Here is a 17,538-nt window from a genome sequence, read left to right on the forward strand (position 1 = left end):
GTTCTCCAGACCTAAGAACCTGTGTGGGTGACCCATGGCTGGGAATAGTCCATGGGCACCTACAGCACACAGGAGTAACGCAGAGCAGTCTCTGCCATGGTTAATAAGAGGATGATAATGGTTAATAAGAGGAGTCTCCCCTGTAGCTCTGAGAGCCTTTAATTCAGCAATTGGCTCATGGTTTCAGAAGCTACTTAGAGGCTTATTCCGGTGTTAGTACCTTGTGAGAGGCTGGGAGCTCAGTGTTGGAGCTTTCTGTGGCTCTGGGGTGTTAGTGGAGCCCTGGCTCTCTTCTCAGTGGAGCACAGGAGAAGTGGGGTCAGTGGTCTCCCTCTTCCTACAGCAAGGAGCAGGAGGCTTGGAGTCAGTAACACAGACCCACATCTCCCAGGAAAGTCAGCACAAAGCAGAGAGAAGCCCTGGGAAATAAGCTGTGGCTGAAGTCCTCCTCGCCAGAGTGTCCAGCCCGCAGGTATGAGCCCCATCTGGATAGAAGGACCTCAGCAGATGTGCTGCCACAAAGCCCGTGGTGGCCAGCAGCAGCAGATGGACATCCACGAGGTGGTGCCAGACCAATGTGAACAGAGCTGAGTGTCCTGCACACCCCCGGCTGGAAGTTCCTCACTTTTCCTTACTCACTCAAGATCTTTGCTTGCTTGATTTTTTTTTTGGTTGTTGTTTTGTTTTGTTTGGTTTTGCTTGTTTCTTTTTCCGGAGTTGATTCATATTCAAGTTGTCTCCACACATGGAGCCACTCACGTTTCTCCAGGTGCTTTAGAGCCAAATCAACCCATTTATTGAGACCACGGAGTGTTTGCAGAGCTGCTGTGATGTGACCTACCTCCCTGGCAGAACCATCTGCCAAGCACAGGCACGAGGCCACCACGATGGGCAGTGGGACATGGGCCAGGTGGGAGCTGTGCCCCAGTGCCCGTGCTGGGCCATGCAGCACCTCCAGTCTCAGGTGCTGGGCTTGTCAGTCCTGCCAGAAGAACAAGCTGTGTGGGCAGTAATTCTTCCCCAAAATACTCTTCCAGGCAGCAATGGAAAACTCCGTCATGGGCTATTAAATATGAAGCCCCTGAGCCACAAATCCTGCCCCAGTCGGAAGTGCCAGACTATTTATACACTCCCATGTAAGAGCCATAGCAGACCCTTGGCTGTCTCCGTTGCTTTTTGAACATTTTCCAGTCCTGCTATATGCTTCCAAGGCAGGGAGAGCAGAAATGTACTCCATGAATTATGGATGTGTAAAGGGTTGTAATGATGCTCTCCTTTTTACAGGCTCCTCTTTTCCAAATGATTTTTAACCTGTGCCTCTCGGGCCATCTAACTCCAAACTCTCATTCCAGGGAGAGGTAACTTGGGGCACATTATAAACGCTGTGAAAAGAAGAAAATAGGAAAAACCACATTTGTCCCCATTCAATAGCAGCTGCCATTTCATTGTCACAGTGTCACAGATTGTTGTTCATCCTGAGCTGCTGATGGGCTCTTTACCACAACGACCACACAGAGGTGGAAGCTGTGAGCTGGAGGGTTGGACATCAGCACCAAGGTTTTTCCCAGTGTGGATAGCTGAATCCTCCCCAGAATGGTGCTTCATCGTCCACCATCCTCTCTGCTCACTCTTCTTCATCCTCCCCAGTGGCTGGGAGGAGTGGGAGGAAGGCAGGAGGCAAATGGTGCGGGAATATGGGAGGAGGGGACCCAGGCAGTCAGTCCTGGGGATGGAGCAGTGGCAGCCTGAGCCATTCCTGGTCCTGGGGGCAGGGCTGGCAGGGGCAGCTAGGCTCCCTATCCCATGGCATGTCCTAAGAGGGCACATCCTCGTGCCTGGAAGCAGCATCTGATGGGGCAGGAGGTGAGAAGGGAGCATGCATGCTTCCCGACCTGCCTCCCCTCCATTTCCCCAACTCCTGGCAAACGCTAGCCCAGCCCCTGTTCTGCCAGGGAGCTCTTGCCCCCATCCCTGGGAGACTGCAGGCAGGGCACTGAGCAGCTGTGGCTTGTCCCTCACCCTCGGGGTGGGGACAAGTGGGACCAGGCACCCGAGGCAGCTCCATCCCCTCTGCGTGGAACATGAGGAGAGGGATGGGTGATGCACAGCAGGATCTAATGAGGAGAAAATCCTTGGTGTTCTAAGTAATAAAAACCAGTGTGGTATGAACGGAACCCTTTTGTCCCACGCTGACAAATTGGAATAGATAAACACCTCTTCCTAACCTCTCCCTGTGGTAAGAGCAGCCTGAGAGATGCCCTTGGGGCCCCAGCCCTGCCCACAAGGCCAGGTCGGGGTTGTGGTGTGACAAGATGCTTGGAAAGGCTTTGCCTTATCTGCTCATCCTCATCCTCACCATCCATAATTGGTCCCAGATCTTTGCACGGGGTTGAGATCCCACCACCCTTGGCCATCTGCCTGCCGGCTGTGCTACCGGTGGCCCCATTTTCCCCTTGCTCCATCCTGAGCACCAGGACTGAGCCTGCTGAAATCCCCAGAGAGGTGGGATTACCAGGCCCTGTCTGGAGGATCACCTGGCTTTTGCAGTCTTGGGCTTGGGACAGAGCTTTGTGGAAAATAAAAATGGGATAGGGTAGGGAGTGCAAGATGTCTCCTGAGGCTAAACAGCTGATTTAGCTCCTTGAAGGCTTCATGCCAGATGAATTGGTTTTGCTGGATGTTTTAGATCCTGCTTTGCCCTGCCACACTTCTCCATGTAGCTGAAGACTCCAGGCATGAGGGAAGAGCAGCTTAAGGGCCCATTAGCAATGTGGCTGGCAGCCAGGAGTGGAGCCAGGCGAGGTGGGGTGGGTGTGTAAAAAGTATCATGGCCCATGAGAACCTTTCATCTCCCCACTGCCACATCAAGGGATGGGGTTTGGCTGGGCAGTGAAAAGAATTGTCACGAGTATCTCCAGCAGCATCACACCAAGATCCTGCACAGGCTGGACTGTGAGCCTGTGGCAACCCTGCCTCAGCCCAGCTAAAACTGAGGCCAATGGGAGTGGGGAGTTCTGGAGTGTTTGAGTTTTTCTCCAGCTTAGCAGGAGAAACACAGACCCTTCAGCTGAATCAAATATTCACAGAACAGCCCTTGCCCTCCACCCACCTCCTTCATCTTTTTGCAAATCCTGAAATTTTTCCTAGCCTAGAAATGCAGACAATGGGGGGACCATGGCCGGTAGCTTGTGGAGGGGCTTTCCTGAGAGGTCCCCACCAGCTTTAGCCCTACTTGATGGCAGGTGCTTGGGGCTCCTGGGGAGTGGAGGACTCACTGAAAAACCCTAAGAAGCAATATTAAATTGCACTTGCTGGGCAGAAGCCACCCCCCCCTTCCAAATGGATGCTCTCATGGGATGTGGCTTTATGATGGCAGTATCCCCACCCAGGAGCAACAAATCCAGAAGTGGGGAGAGGGCAGGGGGACTGGGGAGAGGGCAGCCCTGGTGACTTGGTCCCAGCTCCAGACACACCACACTACAGGCCCCAAATGATGGGCTGTAGCCTGGACCACTACAAACCCCACAAGCAGGAGCCCAGGCAGTCAGGGAGGAACAGGAAGCAAGATCCTTTATTGTACACAGTACAGAATGTAATGCAGCTTTGCAGGAGATACATAGCCCTGCTTGAATAAAGATATTTCAAATCAGTCCTCAGATTAACTCCTTCTGCACTGCAGACCTGCCACACCGAGCAAATGGTTAAAAAACCTGTCCCCAAGGTGGGGTTCCCAAAACCAAATGCTCCCCATGGGTACACACCACTGCAGCCACCATGGGGAGAGCAACCAAGTCGTTGTAGAGTTAATCTTCATACTTCTCAAAAAAAAAAAAAAAAAACCAACCCCAAAAAAACAGACAAAAAAAAACCCCCAAAAACAAACAAACAAAAAAAAACCAAACAAAAAAAAAACCAAACAAAAAAAAAAATAAACCCAAACAAAAATTCCAACCAAAGCTAACTAAAGAAGAGAAAAAATTCCTATACAGCATTTACAACGAAACATGTAGCCTGGTGCAGGGGAGGCAGGTATGGATATATGAGTGGTGGAGGAGTGTTAGGAGGTGCAGCGAGGGGTGGGGGGAGCTGGAGGGAAGTGGGATGTTGAGGAAAAGGGGTGAGGAACCCCCATCCCTACCCACCTCAGCCTTACAGCCCAGCTCTGAGGCCATGCCGAGCAGGGGGAGCACAGCTGAGCCAGTATTGGGATTCAGCCCTGGCTCCCCTGGGAAAGAGGACTGGAGCAGTGAAATGGAGTGGACCAGATCCTTCGGCAGCCATCCCAGGAAGCCATGGGCATCAAGGGCTCCCGCCTGCCACTGGGAAAGCCATGGGGGTGTCCCCAGGGGCTCCAGGGACAGCAGCCGAGCTGCAAAAAATAGCTTTGCCTTAAAATACAAAAAATCTACAAAAATCAGTTTAGAAACCTTTAGTATTTTCCTAAAACATCCCAAAAAAAACCAAAAAACAAAAACAAAAAAAAACAAACCAAAGAAGGAGTTAGTGTCAGGGTCTCCTCCCCCCAAAATGCAACCCATGGCCCATAGCCAGAGCTGGGGAGGATTGAGGGCACGGAGAGGATGCAGGAGGTTCTATGGGAACAACAGGTTATATGGGGAGGGGTGTCAGGAAGAAGGCAGAAGGCTCCTCGGAGTTGGGGTAGGATGCTGTGCACATCAGCCCCGGGGTGCTGGCCCAGGCGGCCCCCCCGCATCCCTCCTCTCTCTCTCTGTGCAAATCAAAGCCCTTTCCACCACACAAGGCAGCTACGCGGATTGTGCTCGATGCAAAGCAGATTGTCGTGACAATTGGCTCGGTAGCCACGCAGCCCAGACTTGGGGCACTGCCAGAGCCAGGGCCTGGGGAAGAGGCTGCAACTTCAGGCTCCCGGTGCCTCAAGACATCACACTGATGCATGGCAGGAGGTGCCAGCCACGGGCAGTCCTGTGCACTAGCCCTTGGAAAGGAAGGGTGGGAATTCGGCAGCAACACACGTGGGGCGTTTTAAATTCCTCGAATTTGTGTGTGCACCCATGCTGTTTGTCATTGGGTTTGTTTTTTTTTTTTTTTTTCCTTACAGACAGCCAAAAATATTCTTTTGGAAAACCGTGTCAGCCCCAGGTGGATGCGCTAGCGCCAATGGCTCTGCCGGCCGGCCGAGTCAGTAGGCAAAGCCCTCCGCGTAGGGAAGGCTGCTGCAGGGATCCATCTCCAGGAGGAACGCTGGGCTGTCCTCAAAGTGTGTCAGGGGCACTGTCTCCTCCTCGGGCACCGGGCAGTCTGGCTCTGTCTTCAGGAAAGGGCGCTGGTTGTCGGGATAGGCCATGGAAAAGAGAGCGTCGGGGTCACAGACGAATTTATAGACGTACCGCTCACCGGCAACCTGCGGAGAGGAGGGAGGGGTGAGAGGGGCCCGAACATCACCCCAGCCCTGGGGAAGCACCACACACCTCACACGGGATCTAATCCCTCTCCTGCTGCACCCTGGGGCAGCAGGGGACGGCCACACCCCTGTGGCTGTGGGGTGGCAGGGGGGTCACTCACCTTCTGCATGATGCCCTTCTCGTAGTAGTAGCGCAGGGAGCGGCTGAGCTTGTCATAGTTCATGGCTGGTCGGTTCTTCTGGATGCCCCAGCGCCGTGCCACCTGTGGGGAGAGAGGTGGCAGCCATCAGGGCTTGGACAGGGATCCTCAAAGGAAATCACAACTGGAATGTAGGCTAGAGGCTGGCTTGAGGGGGCTGGGGCAGCTGGAGCAAAGGTGTCACCACGGTCTGGGAGCAGTTTCCTGCCTGCCACGATAAATGCTCTGGCTGCCACCACACAGCCACTGCCAAATCAGGGGCCAAATCAAAAGTCATTTCATTAGGGAACAGCCTGCCAAAAAAGCTGCTTCAAAATACCACAATTTCCATGCATGGCGCAAGAGATATTATGGGTAATTACCCACAATGCGCAGCTCGGGGCTGGCTACAGCTGCTCTCAATTACTGCCCGAACAGCTTCTTCCTCTGTGTCACCCTCCTGTGGGGCTGCGTGGTTCTGGCATTACAGCCTGCCAGCACGGAGCTGCTGCTGCTGCTGGAAACCCAGGGCAGAGGATGGGAGCAGCTTGGGAAGGAGGCAGAGCAGCAGAATTCAGCAAGGCACAGCACAGAGGCAACACCACCATGGCTGGTGACCATTGCCAGCTTCAGGAGCCAGCACACGCCACGCCAAGAGGCAGGGGAAGACATTAAAAGCAAATTTCTACAGCTGGCTGGAGAGCAGAGATTCGTGTCTCGCCTCAAGTGTGAGTCTGAAGGTTCTGCTGCACGGGAAGGATCCAGCCCACTCCTGCATCCCCACAGGCACTCCCAGCTCCAGGGCAGGAGCTCTCATACCTCCTCAGGCTCGATCAGCTTGAACTCCATGCCCCGGCCGGTCCAGGCGATGAAGTGGGCGTTGGCAGGGTCATCCAGGAGGGTGACCAGGAACTGCCAGAGCTGCAGGGACCCACGCCGCTGGTAGGGAGGGCCCTCACGGTACAGGGTGGGCTCCTGCTTCACTTTACCTGCTCGCACAAAGACACCTGGTTAAACAGCCTGGCTCTGCCCCTCTCCCAGCAGGACACATGCATGACAACACGGGACATCCCTGTGCCGAGACACCTGAGCAGGATCAGGCCATGGGGTGGGAGAGGGGAGAGGTGCTGGGGATGGTGCTGCAGGCAGGTAGGGGTCAGGGACAGAGATGGAGCATGGCACTGATGCCAAGTTGCCACGTGGGATGATGCTCAGCAGCTCTAAGGAGCACCGTGCCAGCACTGCTTGGCTTTATAAGGCAGCACTGCAGATCCCAGCATCCCCACATCTTCCTCCACAAGCCTCAGTTCCTTTAGGGCCACATTCTTACCCTCCAGCCTCTCGGGTACCACGCACGTGTCATCAAAATACAATCGTGTGTCCTTTTCATATGAAAATCCTGTGGGGAAAAGACCCTTCGTGAGCACAGGGCCCCTCCACTACCCAGGCTGGACCTCAAAAAGCCCTGCCTTGGCTGAACCCAGCACAGGGCCCCATCCACAGCTCTGGAAGCAGACCTGTTGCCAGTTATTTTCGAGGCTGAGCGCTGTGCAGCTCTGCCCCCGTCACTGCTCCCAAACCCTATTAGCAGCCCTGTCAGATTATCCCCGATTACACGGCGCTGCCGTGCCCTCTCAGCACACTCACAGGGGCTGCTGTCAGCACATGTGGCCCTCACAGGGGTTTTCTGGGTGCCCAGGGAGTGCTGCCCACAAGTGAGGTGTGGGATGGGGCCAGGACAGGGGAGGGTGGGGGAGTCACTCACCGTCATGGCTGTTGGGGAAGACATTCCCCCGTAGGTACGAGGACTGGCAGTTAGGCACTTCTGAGGGGGAAATGAAATGGCATTAGGGTTGTAAACCCTGTAGGTGCCACCATGGATTTGGCAGCATATTCTTTACCCCGAGCATGTCCTGCAGTGAAGTCTGGGAAACTTCCTCCCTCCCCATGTTCCCTGGTCCACTAAATCCACCCTCAACATTGGGGAAAAAAAAAATCCATTATGATTTGGGGTGGCACTAGAATTTAGACTGGAGCTTGAGTTTTTACAGACCCCATATGAAGGGAGGCACTGCTGCACCTCCCCTACCATCTGCTTGGCTGTGCCACCCTCCATCCCGAGGTTGGGGTATTTTTAGGTCCTAAGGCGATTAGAGGATTTTCCGTGATGCTGGTGGGGTCCAGCAGCCAGCAATCACAGCTGGCCCCAGGCCAGAGCCAAGGGGGGACCCACCAGGCACTGTGGGGCACCCCAGCCCGAGGCTACGGCACCGACCACACCACTGGTATCAGGTGAACGCCTGCTCTATGGCCTGACTTTGGAAAAGGAGGAAAGAGGGGAAGGAAAAAGACAAAGCAGTATCCCACCAGCACGGCAGCTCCAGGGTGACACAGCATCCACTGCCTGAGGCTCAGCCCTGCCCCTGCCACGCAGATGCTCCTCGAAGTGTCACTGGTGCAACCCCACCCAGCACCTGGCTGTCTCCTGACTCACACCCACCTGAGTCAATGCAGTAGTCCCGGGGCTCCTGCTTGATGCCCATGGGGGGCTGGAAGCTGTGGCCAGGGGGTCCGGGCAGGCCAGGGCCGCCGTGCTCATAGAGAGGGTCATGGTACTCCTGCTTGAATCCCTGAGGGGGGCGGGGGGCAGCAGGGCCCAGGGGCTCTGACAGCTGCCGGTGGTAGATGGGGCGGCTGTCCCCCGGGACCCCGGCCTGCGGCGGGAAGGGGTGGCAGGGCTCCGACAGCTGCCTCTGAAACCTGGGGGACGAGAAGGACGGGGCATTACTGAGGAGTGGGGGGTCTCACCCCAAACCAGAACTGCGAGTCTTCAGCCTGGGGTGCACCCGCAGCAGGCTGGGACGGTTCCTCAGAAGCAGAGCCACCACAAGGGCTCATCCCTTGGGGACCCAGTGGGGTGCTGAGGATCCCCAAATGGAACAGCAGGATAACACATGGGCCATCGCAGTAAAGCACTCTGGCCTTCAGGTATCTGAAAAGGAATGAGAAAAGGAACAAAAAACCACCCCCCAACACTCCTATCTCTGTAAACCAGTAAAATCCGTCCCCAGCGAGGGGGGCAGGGCCAGGGATGCTGTGCATGGGTGGGCGCTTACGCAAAGCCAAATCCACTCCGCAGCTCCAGCCGGCTGCTAATCCGCCTGCGCAGCTGGGATTAAACCTTGAACTCGACAGCAGGGAGCACTATTTTGGGCTCCGTGGTGCTGCCACCACTGCTCTGAGAGCACAGTTTCTGCTGGTGGCGATGGCTGAGGGACCATCTCGAGGGGGTGCTGCCACATCCCCTCGTCCTCCGGCACCTTGAAAGGTGATCTTGGATGTCCGTGCGGGCTCCTCTCAGCCGGCCCTGCACCATTTGGCTTTGTAACCCGAGCTCTCCCAGCTGCCGGGCTGGGATTACTCCATTTCCGAGCCATGTCCCTCTGCCCTTCCTGAACGAAACCCAAGCCCCGTGCTGGCACAGTGCTTCCCAAGGGGTCGCAGCCAGCCCCCTGCATAGCCTGAAGGTCACACGGAGCCCCACTTTGTTGGGCAGGGATGCTTGCCTGCTGTGGGCACATTCCAAGGGTTTCCTTGGCCCCACTACACGGCCTTTGCCAGGCTGCCACATCTTGTCCCACGCTCACAGGGGTGACACTGTGGCTGTCACAGCAAAGGACATCCAGAGGCCACAAGCAGAGCACCCATGGGAGCAAACCCAGGGTGAGGGAAGGGACTGGCAGAGCCTCCAGGGATGTGGGAGTGATAGGAAATAAAGCCACAGCTTGGAGAGGAAGGAGGGAACAGGGGTCTTCCACCACATCCCACAAAATCATGGTGATGCCACCCAGTGCATGGGGGAGCTCTGGACCACCCCCAGCCCGGGGTGCACATGGGCAGGACAGAGATGGTCCCAGCTCCACAGCCCAGCAGGGCTCGGCTTGGGAGACAAAGCTACAGTGGGTGGGAACGAGGAGAGCAGAGCCCTGACTCAGGACCATCACCTGTTGGAACAGAGGTGGGTGCAGGAGTCAGCCTCTGCCTCCCTTGCCTTTCCTAACAGGGAGGTTAAGGCTCTGCCCAATGCTCAGGGGCTGGAAGGAGCAGTTCCCTGTTAGCAGGAAAAAGAGCCACCAAGATCCCGGTAGGAAGTGGCAAGTTTTGCCACGTGGGACCGCAGGCAACAACATTTGCCCACCAACTGCAACCACAGCATGGGGACAAAGAGAAATGCTCGTGCCTTTCTCCTTCACACTTTGAGAGCACCGACCCACCCCAAGAGTCCCCAAAAACCCCCAGAGGACTCCTGTGATCACTGGGATGGGGCTGCCTCACCTGTGCTCTGCGGGGTATTGGTTCTCAGACATCATCTTTGGCATGTGAATGGGCGGGTGCGGTGGCCGCGGCACGGCGAAGGGCGGCTGCTGCCGCTGCTCCTGCAGGGCGTGGGGGGCCGGGGCAGCCCCATGGGCAGCCCCATGGGCAGCCGAGGGCACGGCCGGGGCCGGCGGTGGCAGGGCCGGCCCGGGCTGCGCGGGGGACACCGGCGTGGCGGGCGGCGTTAATGGCTTGAACCCGGCGGGGGGTTTCCTGTCGTAGGCACTGCCAAAAAGAGATGGGCCAGGGGCTGACGGTGACACCACCGCGTGGCACGGAGTCCCCCAGGGCTCTGCAGGCAGCGCTGTGCCCGTGCTACCTACCAGCAGTTGTAGAGGCACTTGTCCCCATAGCCGGCACACAGAGCCTGCTCGTGGCTGCAGGATGACAGCTCCGAGGAAGGGCTGGGCAGCTCCCGCTTGATCTTGGCCGGAGGTGGGGCGTGCAGGACCACTGCAAGGACACCGAGGAGGATACAGGCTCACCCACAGGGGAGAGGGCGATGGGAACATCACCCCTGCAGGCGTCAGCTCTGCTTGGGAATAAGGTGCTGCATGATTCCCTGGGAGCACTCAGCAACTGAACCGGGGTGATACGGTGTCCTGCCAGACTCCAACACCGGTGGAGAAGTGAGCCAGGGTGGCAGGGGAGGGCAGAGCTGGGACAGTCACAGCAGCCCAGGACATTGTTCTCAGGAGGGGAATCCAAGAGGGGCAGAGCAAGGGCTGTGAGAGGGGCACAGGCAGCTCGACAACAACCTTAGATGGGGCACATGCTGGCCACCAGCCTCACAGCGAGTGGAGCAAAGCCCAAGCAGCACAGGCAGGGGTTGCCTCCCTGAGACACAGAGCTTGGCACACTGGAGATCCAAGACCTCATAAGAGGCATACCCACTTCCAGAGTTTGTAAGTGGGATCCACCTTCCCGCAGCCGAGGTGCTCCAATGGGATCCAGTCCTAGGGTCCCACTATGAGCTCAAGTGACAAACATCCCATTAAACCCAAATCCTCCCCACCCACTCCCAAGCTCACTTGCTATATATAATTATAAACGGAGTAATATACGCTTAAGCTAATTAATTTCTAAAAGCAGGCGCCCTAGGAAAGGGAAAGCGCCTCAGAGATCTGTACCTAAATAGTGCCTCAGAGGAGAGCCAAGACTAATCGGAAGTGGAGTATTAGCTTCATGCGAAGCCTAAACACAGCCCAGCTACACTGGAGAGGAGCAAATAGCTCCAGGACAACTGTTCACAGCTTGCCAGGTAATTAGCTGCTCCCCTAATTTGTCAAAACCTTTAAAGAGCTGCTGACTCCCCTTTCTACCCATCCCCCCCTTGGAAGGCCTCAGTACAGCTGGTACCAAGGGCATAAACCCCCCCCTTCCCCGAGAAGGATTTGAAACACAAAGCCCAGCGCTGAGCCAGCACAGCCCCCCACACGCCTTCCACCCGCTCCCAAGCCGGATTTATCCCACTCCTCCTTCCCCCCTTCCCCAGCCAGGTTTTGCCACCCTCAGCATTTCCAGCCTTAAAATGGGACCAGCGTGGTGGTGGCAGAGCACAGGCACCCCATGAGCCATGGGAAAGCAAAGGGGAACTGGCTTTGGAAGGGCTCCAGCTGCCTATCGTGGGCATGGTTCTCCCGAACAGGCTCCGTGTTGTTGGAGCGAGTTGTTTTTCCGCCAGGCGTACAATGGGGTCTGGTTATTCATTGAAAAAAAAAAGCCTCCAGTCCCTGAGCAGGCACCACCCTCCATTCACAAACACTTCGTAGTGCTCCATTCATGTGGCTGAGGGAGGGAAAAAAAAAGAAAGGAAAAATTTCCCCAGAGCTTAGCACTGCCATTCAAAAAAAAAGGGAAATGAGCCTTAAGATCCTAACAGAGACCAGCTGTCCAAGCCAGGACTCTGTGCAACGTTTGGATTCCTTACACAAACACTGCGGGGCCGGCCGGCGCTGCTCAGCATGACGTGCTCCTATGCCAAGCTCACGGCCAGCGAGGCTGGAGGAACCCAGGGTGCAGTTTTTGGGGGGGAAGGCGCTGGGTTTGGGTCCCAGGAGCGAGCAGCCAGGTGGGAGGAGCTGCCCTGCCCCAGCACCCAACACCTCAAAGAGCACTGGGTGCACAAGCACTTTTACCCTTTCCGGTCCTGCCCTCGGCACTATAATTAAAAGCTAAAAAAATATATAAAAATACTCAGAGGGAGCAGCTCTGCTATAGACGGGGCTGGAGAAGATGTGTTGGCAGATCCATGCCAAGGCTGAGCCACAGCAGCAGCGAGGACACCCGTGGGTGCCTGACAGCCCCTCGGGGCTACTTTGGACACCCGTGGGTGCCCGACAGCCCTTCTAGAGAGGGAAGAACTCTGGGGAGGCCAGGCAAGGGACCAGCCACATGTGCCACTGCTGTGCCCAGCCAGGAGGGGAGGTAGGCAAACTCTCCCAGTGCCACACGAGCAGTATGAACTGGAAATGCCCATAATGCCAGCCATCAGACATATCCCATGGAAAAGGGTGACACCACAAAGCCACTCGAGGCCTTGAATTCCCAGTGACTCCCTTGGTGGAGGACAGGGCAGGTTATTCCCACCCATCTCCATGAGACTAAGCTTGGAGAGCACTGGCTTCCACTGAATGAGCCAAGGGGAAGGCAACCAAACCACCACTTCCAGCCCAGGGACACTGGCACCCACTCAAGCCATCACCTGGGAGCTGAGCTCTGTGCCTGCCCCTCCATCCCCCAGCACTACAGGACGCACCCAAGGTCACACCAGGAGAGGAGTTAGAAATAGAAGCCAGGATCCTGCTCTCCTTTGTTTAAACAACTCTTCCTCACAAACAAACCTCCCTCTTTCATTTTGGCGTGTAAGAAACTCTTTGCCCTGCCCGTGGCTGCTGCTGCCTGTGCAGGGAGGCCACAGGTACACTGGGAAAAAAAAAAAAAAATCACTTCTCATGGTGCTTGATCTCCTCAGGATGATCTCATCACTTTCCAGGTACTTAAACAATCAGTGGAGACATAACACTGTATGTACACCCTTGGCCACAGGACCACATTGCTGGTGACCTCACACCCATGCCCAGCCAGGGTGAGCTCTGTGGAGTCACCACAGCCTCCTCACTCTCATGGAAGGATCCACCACTTCCCTGGGCAACTTATAAGCACTGAATCTGGCCTCTTGCCACTCAGAACAATGCATCCCTCACGTGGAGTAGCCTTGCTTTCCCTACAGCGGGATTTCCTCCCCAGCACAGCGACCCACTGCCCTCCGGATTATTTTGCTACCAAGCCCCAACTTGAAGACCCTGTCTGCCAAGGATCTTGGCTATGGAATTGGGAACAGAGAGTGGGCAGTAGCAGAGCTGCAGGCGGCTATGAGGGGGTTTTAGCAAGGCAAGAAGGATGCTGCAGCTCTGAGCATATCCAAGACTCCGCGTGGCACATGCAGCAACGTTCCCATTGCAGGGGGGTCCACACTGAGCCTGGTTTGTCCCTTTTTGCTGCTGTACCAAGGGAGCTCGGCCATGGGAATGCAAGATAGGGCACAAGACTGACGTTTGCTCAGGATAAGAGAGCAGTAGTTTCCTCAGGGAAAAGGTGTGGAGCCACACAATTGCAGAAACAGAGTCCAACACAGGTCCACAAACATCCGTAGGGATTTACCTTTCCCCAGGAGCCAACGGATGCTGAACTCCAAAGTGACTGCCAGCCCAGGAAGGCAGCATGTCCCTGCTAGTGAAAGCTGGGTGCAGACCGCAGCTGCACCAGAGCCAGCCTTCTCTCCCTTTCTACATGGCACACGGCTCAAAACTGGAGTTTCGCTCTTCTGTAAACTCATTAGTGCAGGGATGCAAGAGTTGCACTTCCCATTCCTCTCTGCCTCAGTCTGAGTCCCCCCACAGCCAGCACTGCAGCAGCAAAAGAAACTTTTGCTTTCTCTCCCCGGGAAAGTTAAGGAAGGTTATTGCTGCAGGGAGTCATGCAGGCAGATCTTTCAAGTGACAAAGTCCTTTCCATACCAAGTCAACAGGCTGAGCAGATCAGAACATTTTAAGAGTCCTGACCAAATAAACACATTTTTCTTTTTCTTCTCTTTTTCCTGCATCACCCAGAAAAGTTTCTCTCTCCTCTCTGAGCTCTTCAGGTTACAAGGAAAAAGAGACTGCCAAAAGGCACTGGAAACAGCTTCAGCTTCAAGAGCCACCCTCCCACGCACACTGCAGTTTTTACTGCTCCGAGCAAGAGCTGCTGGGCTGTGCTGGGGATGTCAACAGACCGTTGTGTTTCTGACTCCAGGCTCGCCTTTTATCTCAGGGGAGACAGGGGGGAAAAAAACACATCTGAAACTTGGGCTGTCTGGACCAGCTTAATGGCAAGTTTCCCACTCCGAAGTAACCAAAGAGCAATAATTAACATGCATTTGCTGTCGGAGGAGATACCCCGCTGCATGCTGTGACAAAGCTGGAATGAAAAATCTGTTCGACTGCAGGCTAAATTTGATTTCCTTCGAGTTCCGTAGCTGTCTGGCTCAGCAGCAAAACCCAGCCACCGACACACCAAGCCACTACTTGTGTTTGCCAGGTAACAACTCAAAACATCCTGATTCCACCCCCGTCCTCCCCCAGCCGACCCTTCAATGCCCGGGGCTGTGCAAGCCCCACACGCCATTCCCCAGCCCCTGCCCTCGCCACCAACCCGCTCTGGCAAGGCAGAGCGGCTCAGAACCAACTCTCTGCTCTTATGCAATTCACGAGGGACTGCATTTTCACTGGCCTCCTTTTAAAGACGCTTGCTTGCCAGTGATTAATGCTGCTTAAAGCGGCTCAAGTTTCACCGCTCAGGCTTGCTCTTGCCAACAGCGCTGGGCCAGGACTCTAAAAAGCTCTAGAAGCTGCAGAGATTGTGGCTAACCAAGCAGCCCAACAAGGGTTATCTCTCCCACTTGAAAAGGAAAAGGAGGATTTAGAAGTGAATCCACCTCACTACGAACAAGCATCGTGTCTCAGAGGAACCCAAGGAGCAGTTTAGAGATATTTCCACGTGTTTGGCCATAATTTCCCCCATTAACAAAAGACAAGACATTGCACGTTTCATCTCCACGAACCCAAACCGCACGTGCTTTCTCCCAAAAGCCCGTGATTTCACGTTTCAGCCTCAGGAACAACTGCTCCTCCAAGGAAGCAACTCCAAACCCAGTGCAAATGTTTGCACAGGCACCCAAACATCTAACCCCAGAGAACAAAAACCCGGAACAATCACTTACAGTTGTCAGACTGGAAATCTGGGACAAATTGTTCGTCATCGGGGACCTGAGCTAAAAAAAACAAACAAAAAAGTGGGTTTATGGCGTTTTCACTTCTGCAAAAGATGCTCGCAGAGAGATTTAACATAGCAAAAAGGCAGAGGTAAAGACTTGCCTTCAGCTAGCCAGGCCTCTTGGAGCTGGCTGAGATCCTGGAAGAGCTCTGGAACAGAGTGAAAGACTTATGTGCTCCACAGAAGAATACATAAAACTGCCATTATTCGCAGGATTATTTCTAAAACAACCAACGTGAGGCAAGTGGTCTCACGGGGCCACGGCTGCCTGGGCCAGCCCTGCCTACCTTCCGAGTCATGGGCCAGGTCAGTCTCCAAAAATTTCCTTTTCCTATCGGACCCCGGCCGGCCTCGGCCCTCCTCTGTGCAGGACTTCTGCAAGGAACAGGGAGACAGCTGCCCATGAGGGTGGCAGCCCCCAAGGTTGGGGGTGCCCTCAAGGACAAGGGGGGGCACTCCCAAGGATGGGGAAGGGGTGCCCCCAAGGTCGGGGAGGCAAGTATCAACAGGGATGAGGGTGGGCAAACTTACCCCGGGGCCCATGAAGGGAACCTGCTGGTCGTAGAAGCCGTCCATGGTGCGGTCGAAGCGGGCAGTGCCCCCGGCCCGCTCAGCATCGACGCCGGCCCGGGAAGGGGGGTCCCGCCCGGGCTCCGGCAGGTGCGCGGCTGGGGGGTGGAGGGGACGGGGAGGAGGAGGGGTCAGCCCCTGGCCCCTGCCACCCCCGGGGCTGGCTCGGTGCGGGTGCGGGGCCGCCACGCCTCCCCGGGGAGCCGGCCCGCTCCTGCGACCGTGGCGGGTCGCAGCCCCCCGGCTCGTGATGTCACCTAATTTCTATAGAAACAGGCGTGACATCACGCGCCGTGGGAGCGGGAGGAGGCAGCGGGGCGGGCGGGAGGAGGCAGCGGGGCGGGCGGGCCGCGTTTCGCCTCGCCCCCCTTTCCTTTCCTTTCCCTTCCCTTCCTTTCCTTTCCCTTCCGTCCCCCGCCCCTCACCGCGCTCGGCGCTGCGGGGCCGCGCCGCAGCCGCGCTCGTTCCCACGCCACCCCGCGCGCCCCATTCATAAACTCCGCCCCCCCCCCCCCGCGCTTCTCCCCCGAGCGCGCGCACGAGCGCCCGCTCGCGCGCGCCCCCCGCCATTCACATCGCGCGGCCCGCGCCATTCATAAACACCGCCCCCGCCCCAGGCCCGGGCCCCGGCCGCGCTGCGCCCCGCCGCCAGGCCCCCACGTACCCGGCCGGGGCGCCGCAGCCTCAGCGGCAGCGGGGCGAGCCGGGAGCGGGGCCGAGGATGGCGCGGCGCCTCTCCGAGCCCGGGCACCGCGCTGCCACTCTGCGCCGGCCCGCAGCCCCCGAGCCAGCGGCCTCCGCCGCGCCCCGCCCCGCGCCGCTTGTTTACCCTCGGCGCTGGCCAATGGGGAGCCGCCGCTCTGCCGCCTGCGCTATCTGATTGGCTGCTGGGCCGCTCCGCGCCCGCCCCCGCGCCGCTCCGCCGAGCACCATTGAGACCGGCTGAGTGGGCGGGGGCGGAGGCGGCCAATGGGAGCGCCGCGATTTGCCTGGCTCCGCCCGGAACGTTTTTCATTCATAAAAAAATAGAAGGGGGAAAAGACTGGCGGGTGGGGCCGGGGCAGCGCAGGATTTAAAGGGGCCGCGGCGCTTTGCTGGAGCGCGGATGGGGGTTCAACGGGCGGCCTTAGGGATGGGAGAGTTGGGGGGGGACAACCCTCGGGTCCGGGTCTAGAGTGGCGAGGAAGGACCGGATCCGAGCACAACGTGCCCAAGAATCTGCCAGACAGCAAGCCATGCACATGGAATGGACTTTGGGCCTCACAGGCCGTGGGGTCCACTCTGCTTTCTTGGTTTCACACAAGCGTCACACAGGATCATCTGCGAGCCCAGGGCTAAGCCATGCCTGAGTACTGATTTTGGCAGCCTTGCCCTGCAGCCACCCTGGAGCCAGGGCTGCCTTTAAAAAGGGGCATGGGAAAAGTAGTTCCCACCTGCAAGGGCTTTGGGGCCACAGATCCCTTCAAGCAGATTCATTGACACACACCCTTGAAGGACACCAAACGTTCCAGAGGTCTGGGAATGAATTTAGGACAAAATGGTGCTGCTGGGTGCCTGCCAGGCCCCCCACTGCAGCATTTCCCTGCTAAGTTTCCCTACATGCAACAAGGTGGTGAGACCTGCCATGGGCACCTGGCTGCTCAGGGAGGACACAGCAGTTTGCACAAGATAAATGGGCTGTTTGGAGGCCTCACATTGTTGTGGAGGGAAACT

At 56.7% G+C, this 17,538-nt stretch overlaps 1 protein-coding gene across 1 annotated transcript; it reads right to left on the reverse strand.

Moving 5' to 3' along the window:
* Nucleotides 1-3,552: 3,552 nt before the first annotated feature.
* On the reverse strand, nucleotides 3,553-15,915 carry ETV5 (ETS variant transcription factor 5). Its single transcript, XM_014870386.2, has 12 exons — nucleotides 15,787-15,915; nucleotides 15,543-15,630; nucleotides 15,357-15,404; nucleotides 15,203-15,253; nucleotides 10,263-10,392; nucleotides 9,898-10,164; nucleotides 8,063-8,322; nucleotides 7,328-7,387; nucleotides 6,893-6,961; nucleotides 6,382-6,551; nucleotides 5,545-5,646; nucleotides 3,553-5,383 (listed from the first exon to the last, which is right to left on the reverse strand). Exons 1-12 carry the CDS (start codon nucleotides 15,829-15,831, stop codon nucleotides 5,162-5,164), a joined length of 1,512 nt encoding a protein of 503 aa, XP_014725872.2. The 5' UTR covers nucleotides 15,832-15,915; the 3' UTR covers nucleotides 3,553-5,161.
* Between the last annotated feature and the right edge of the window lie 1,623 nt (nucleotides 15,916-17,538).

This window comes from Sturnus vulgaris, chromosome 10 (assembly GCF_052056855.1).
Source record: "Sturnus vulgaris isolate bStuVul1 chromosome 10, bStuVul1.hap1, whole genome shotgun sequence".
In the NCBI taxonomy this organism is placed as follows: domain Eukaryota; kingdom Metazoa; phylum Chordata; class Aves; order Passeriformes; family Sturnidae; genus Sturnus; species Sturnus vulgaris.

Bases quoted from the DNA above. Each gene is read 5' to 3' on its own strand.
- ETV5 (XM_014870386.2), bottom strand. From the start codon at position 15,831: ATGGACGGCTTCTACGACCAGCAGGTTCCCTTCATGGGCCCCGGG. The intron at 6,552-6,892 runs GTAAGAATGTGG...TTGTGCGAGCAG, and splicing joins GGTACCCGAGAGGCTGGAGG to GTAAAGTGAAGCAGGAGCCC. The intron at 5,384-5,544 runs GTGAGTGACCCC...TCCTCTCCGCAG, and splicing joins AGAAGGGCATCATGCAGAAG to GTTGCCGGTGAGCGGTACGT.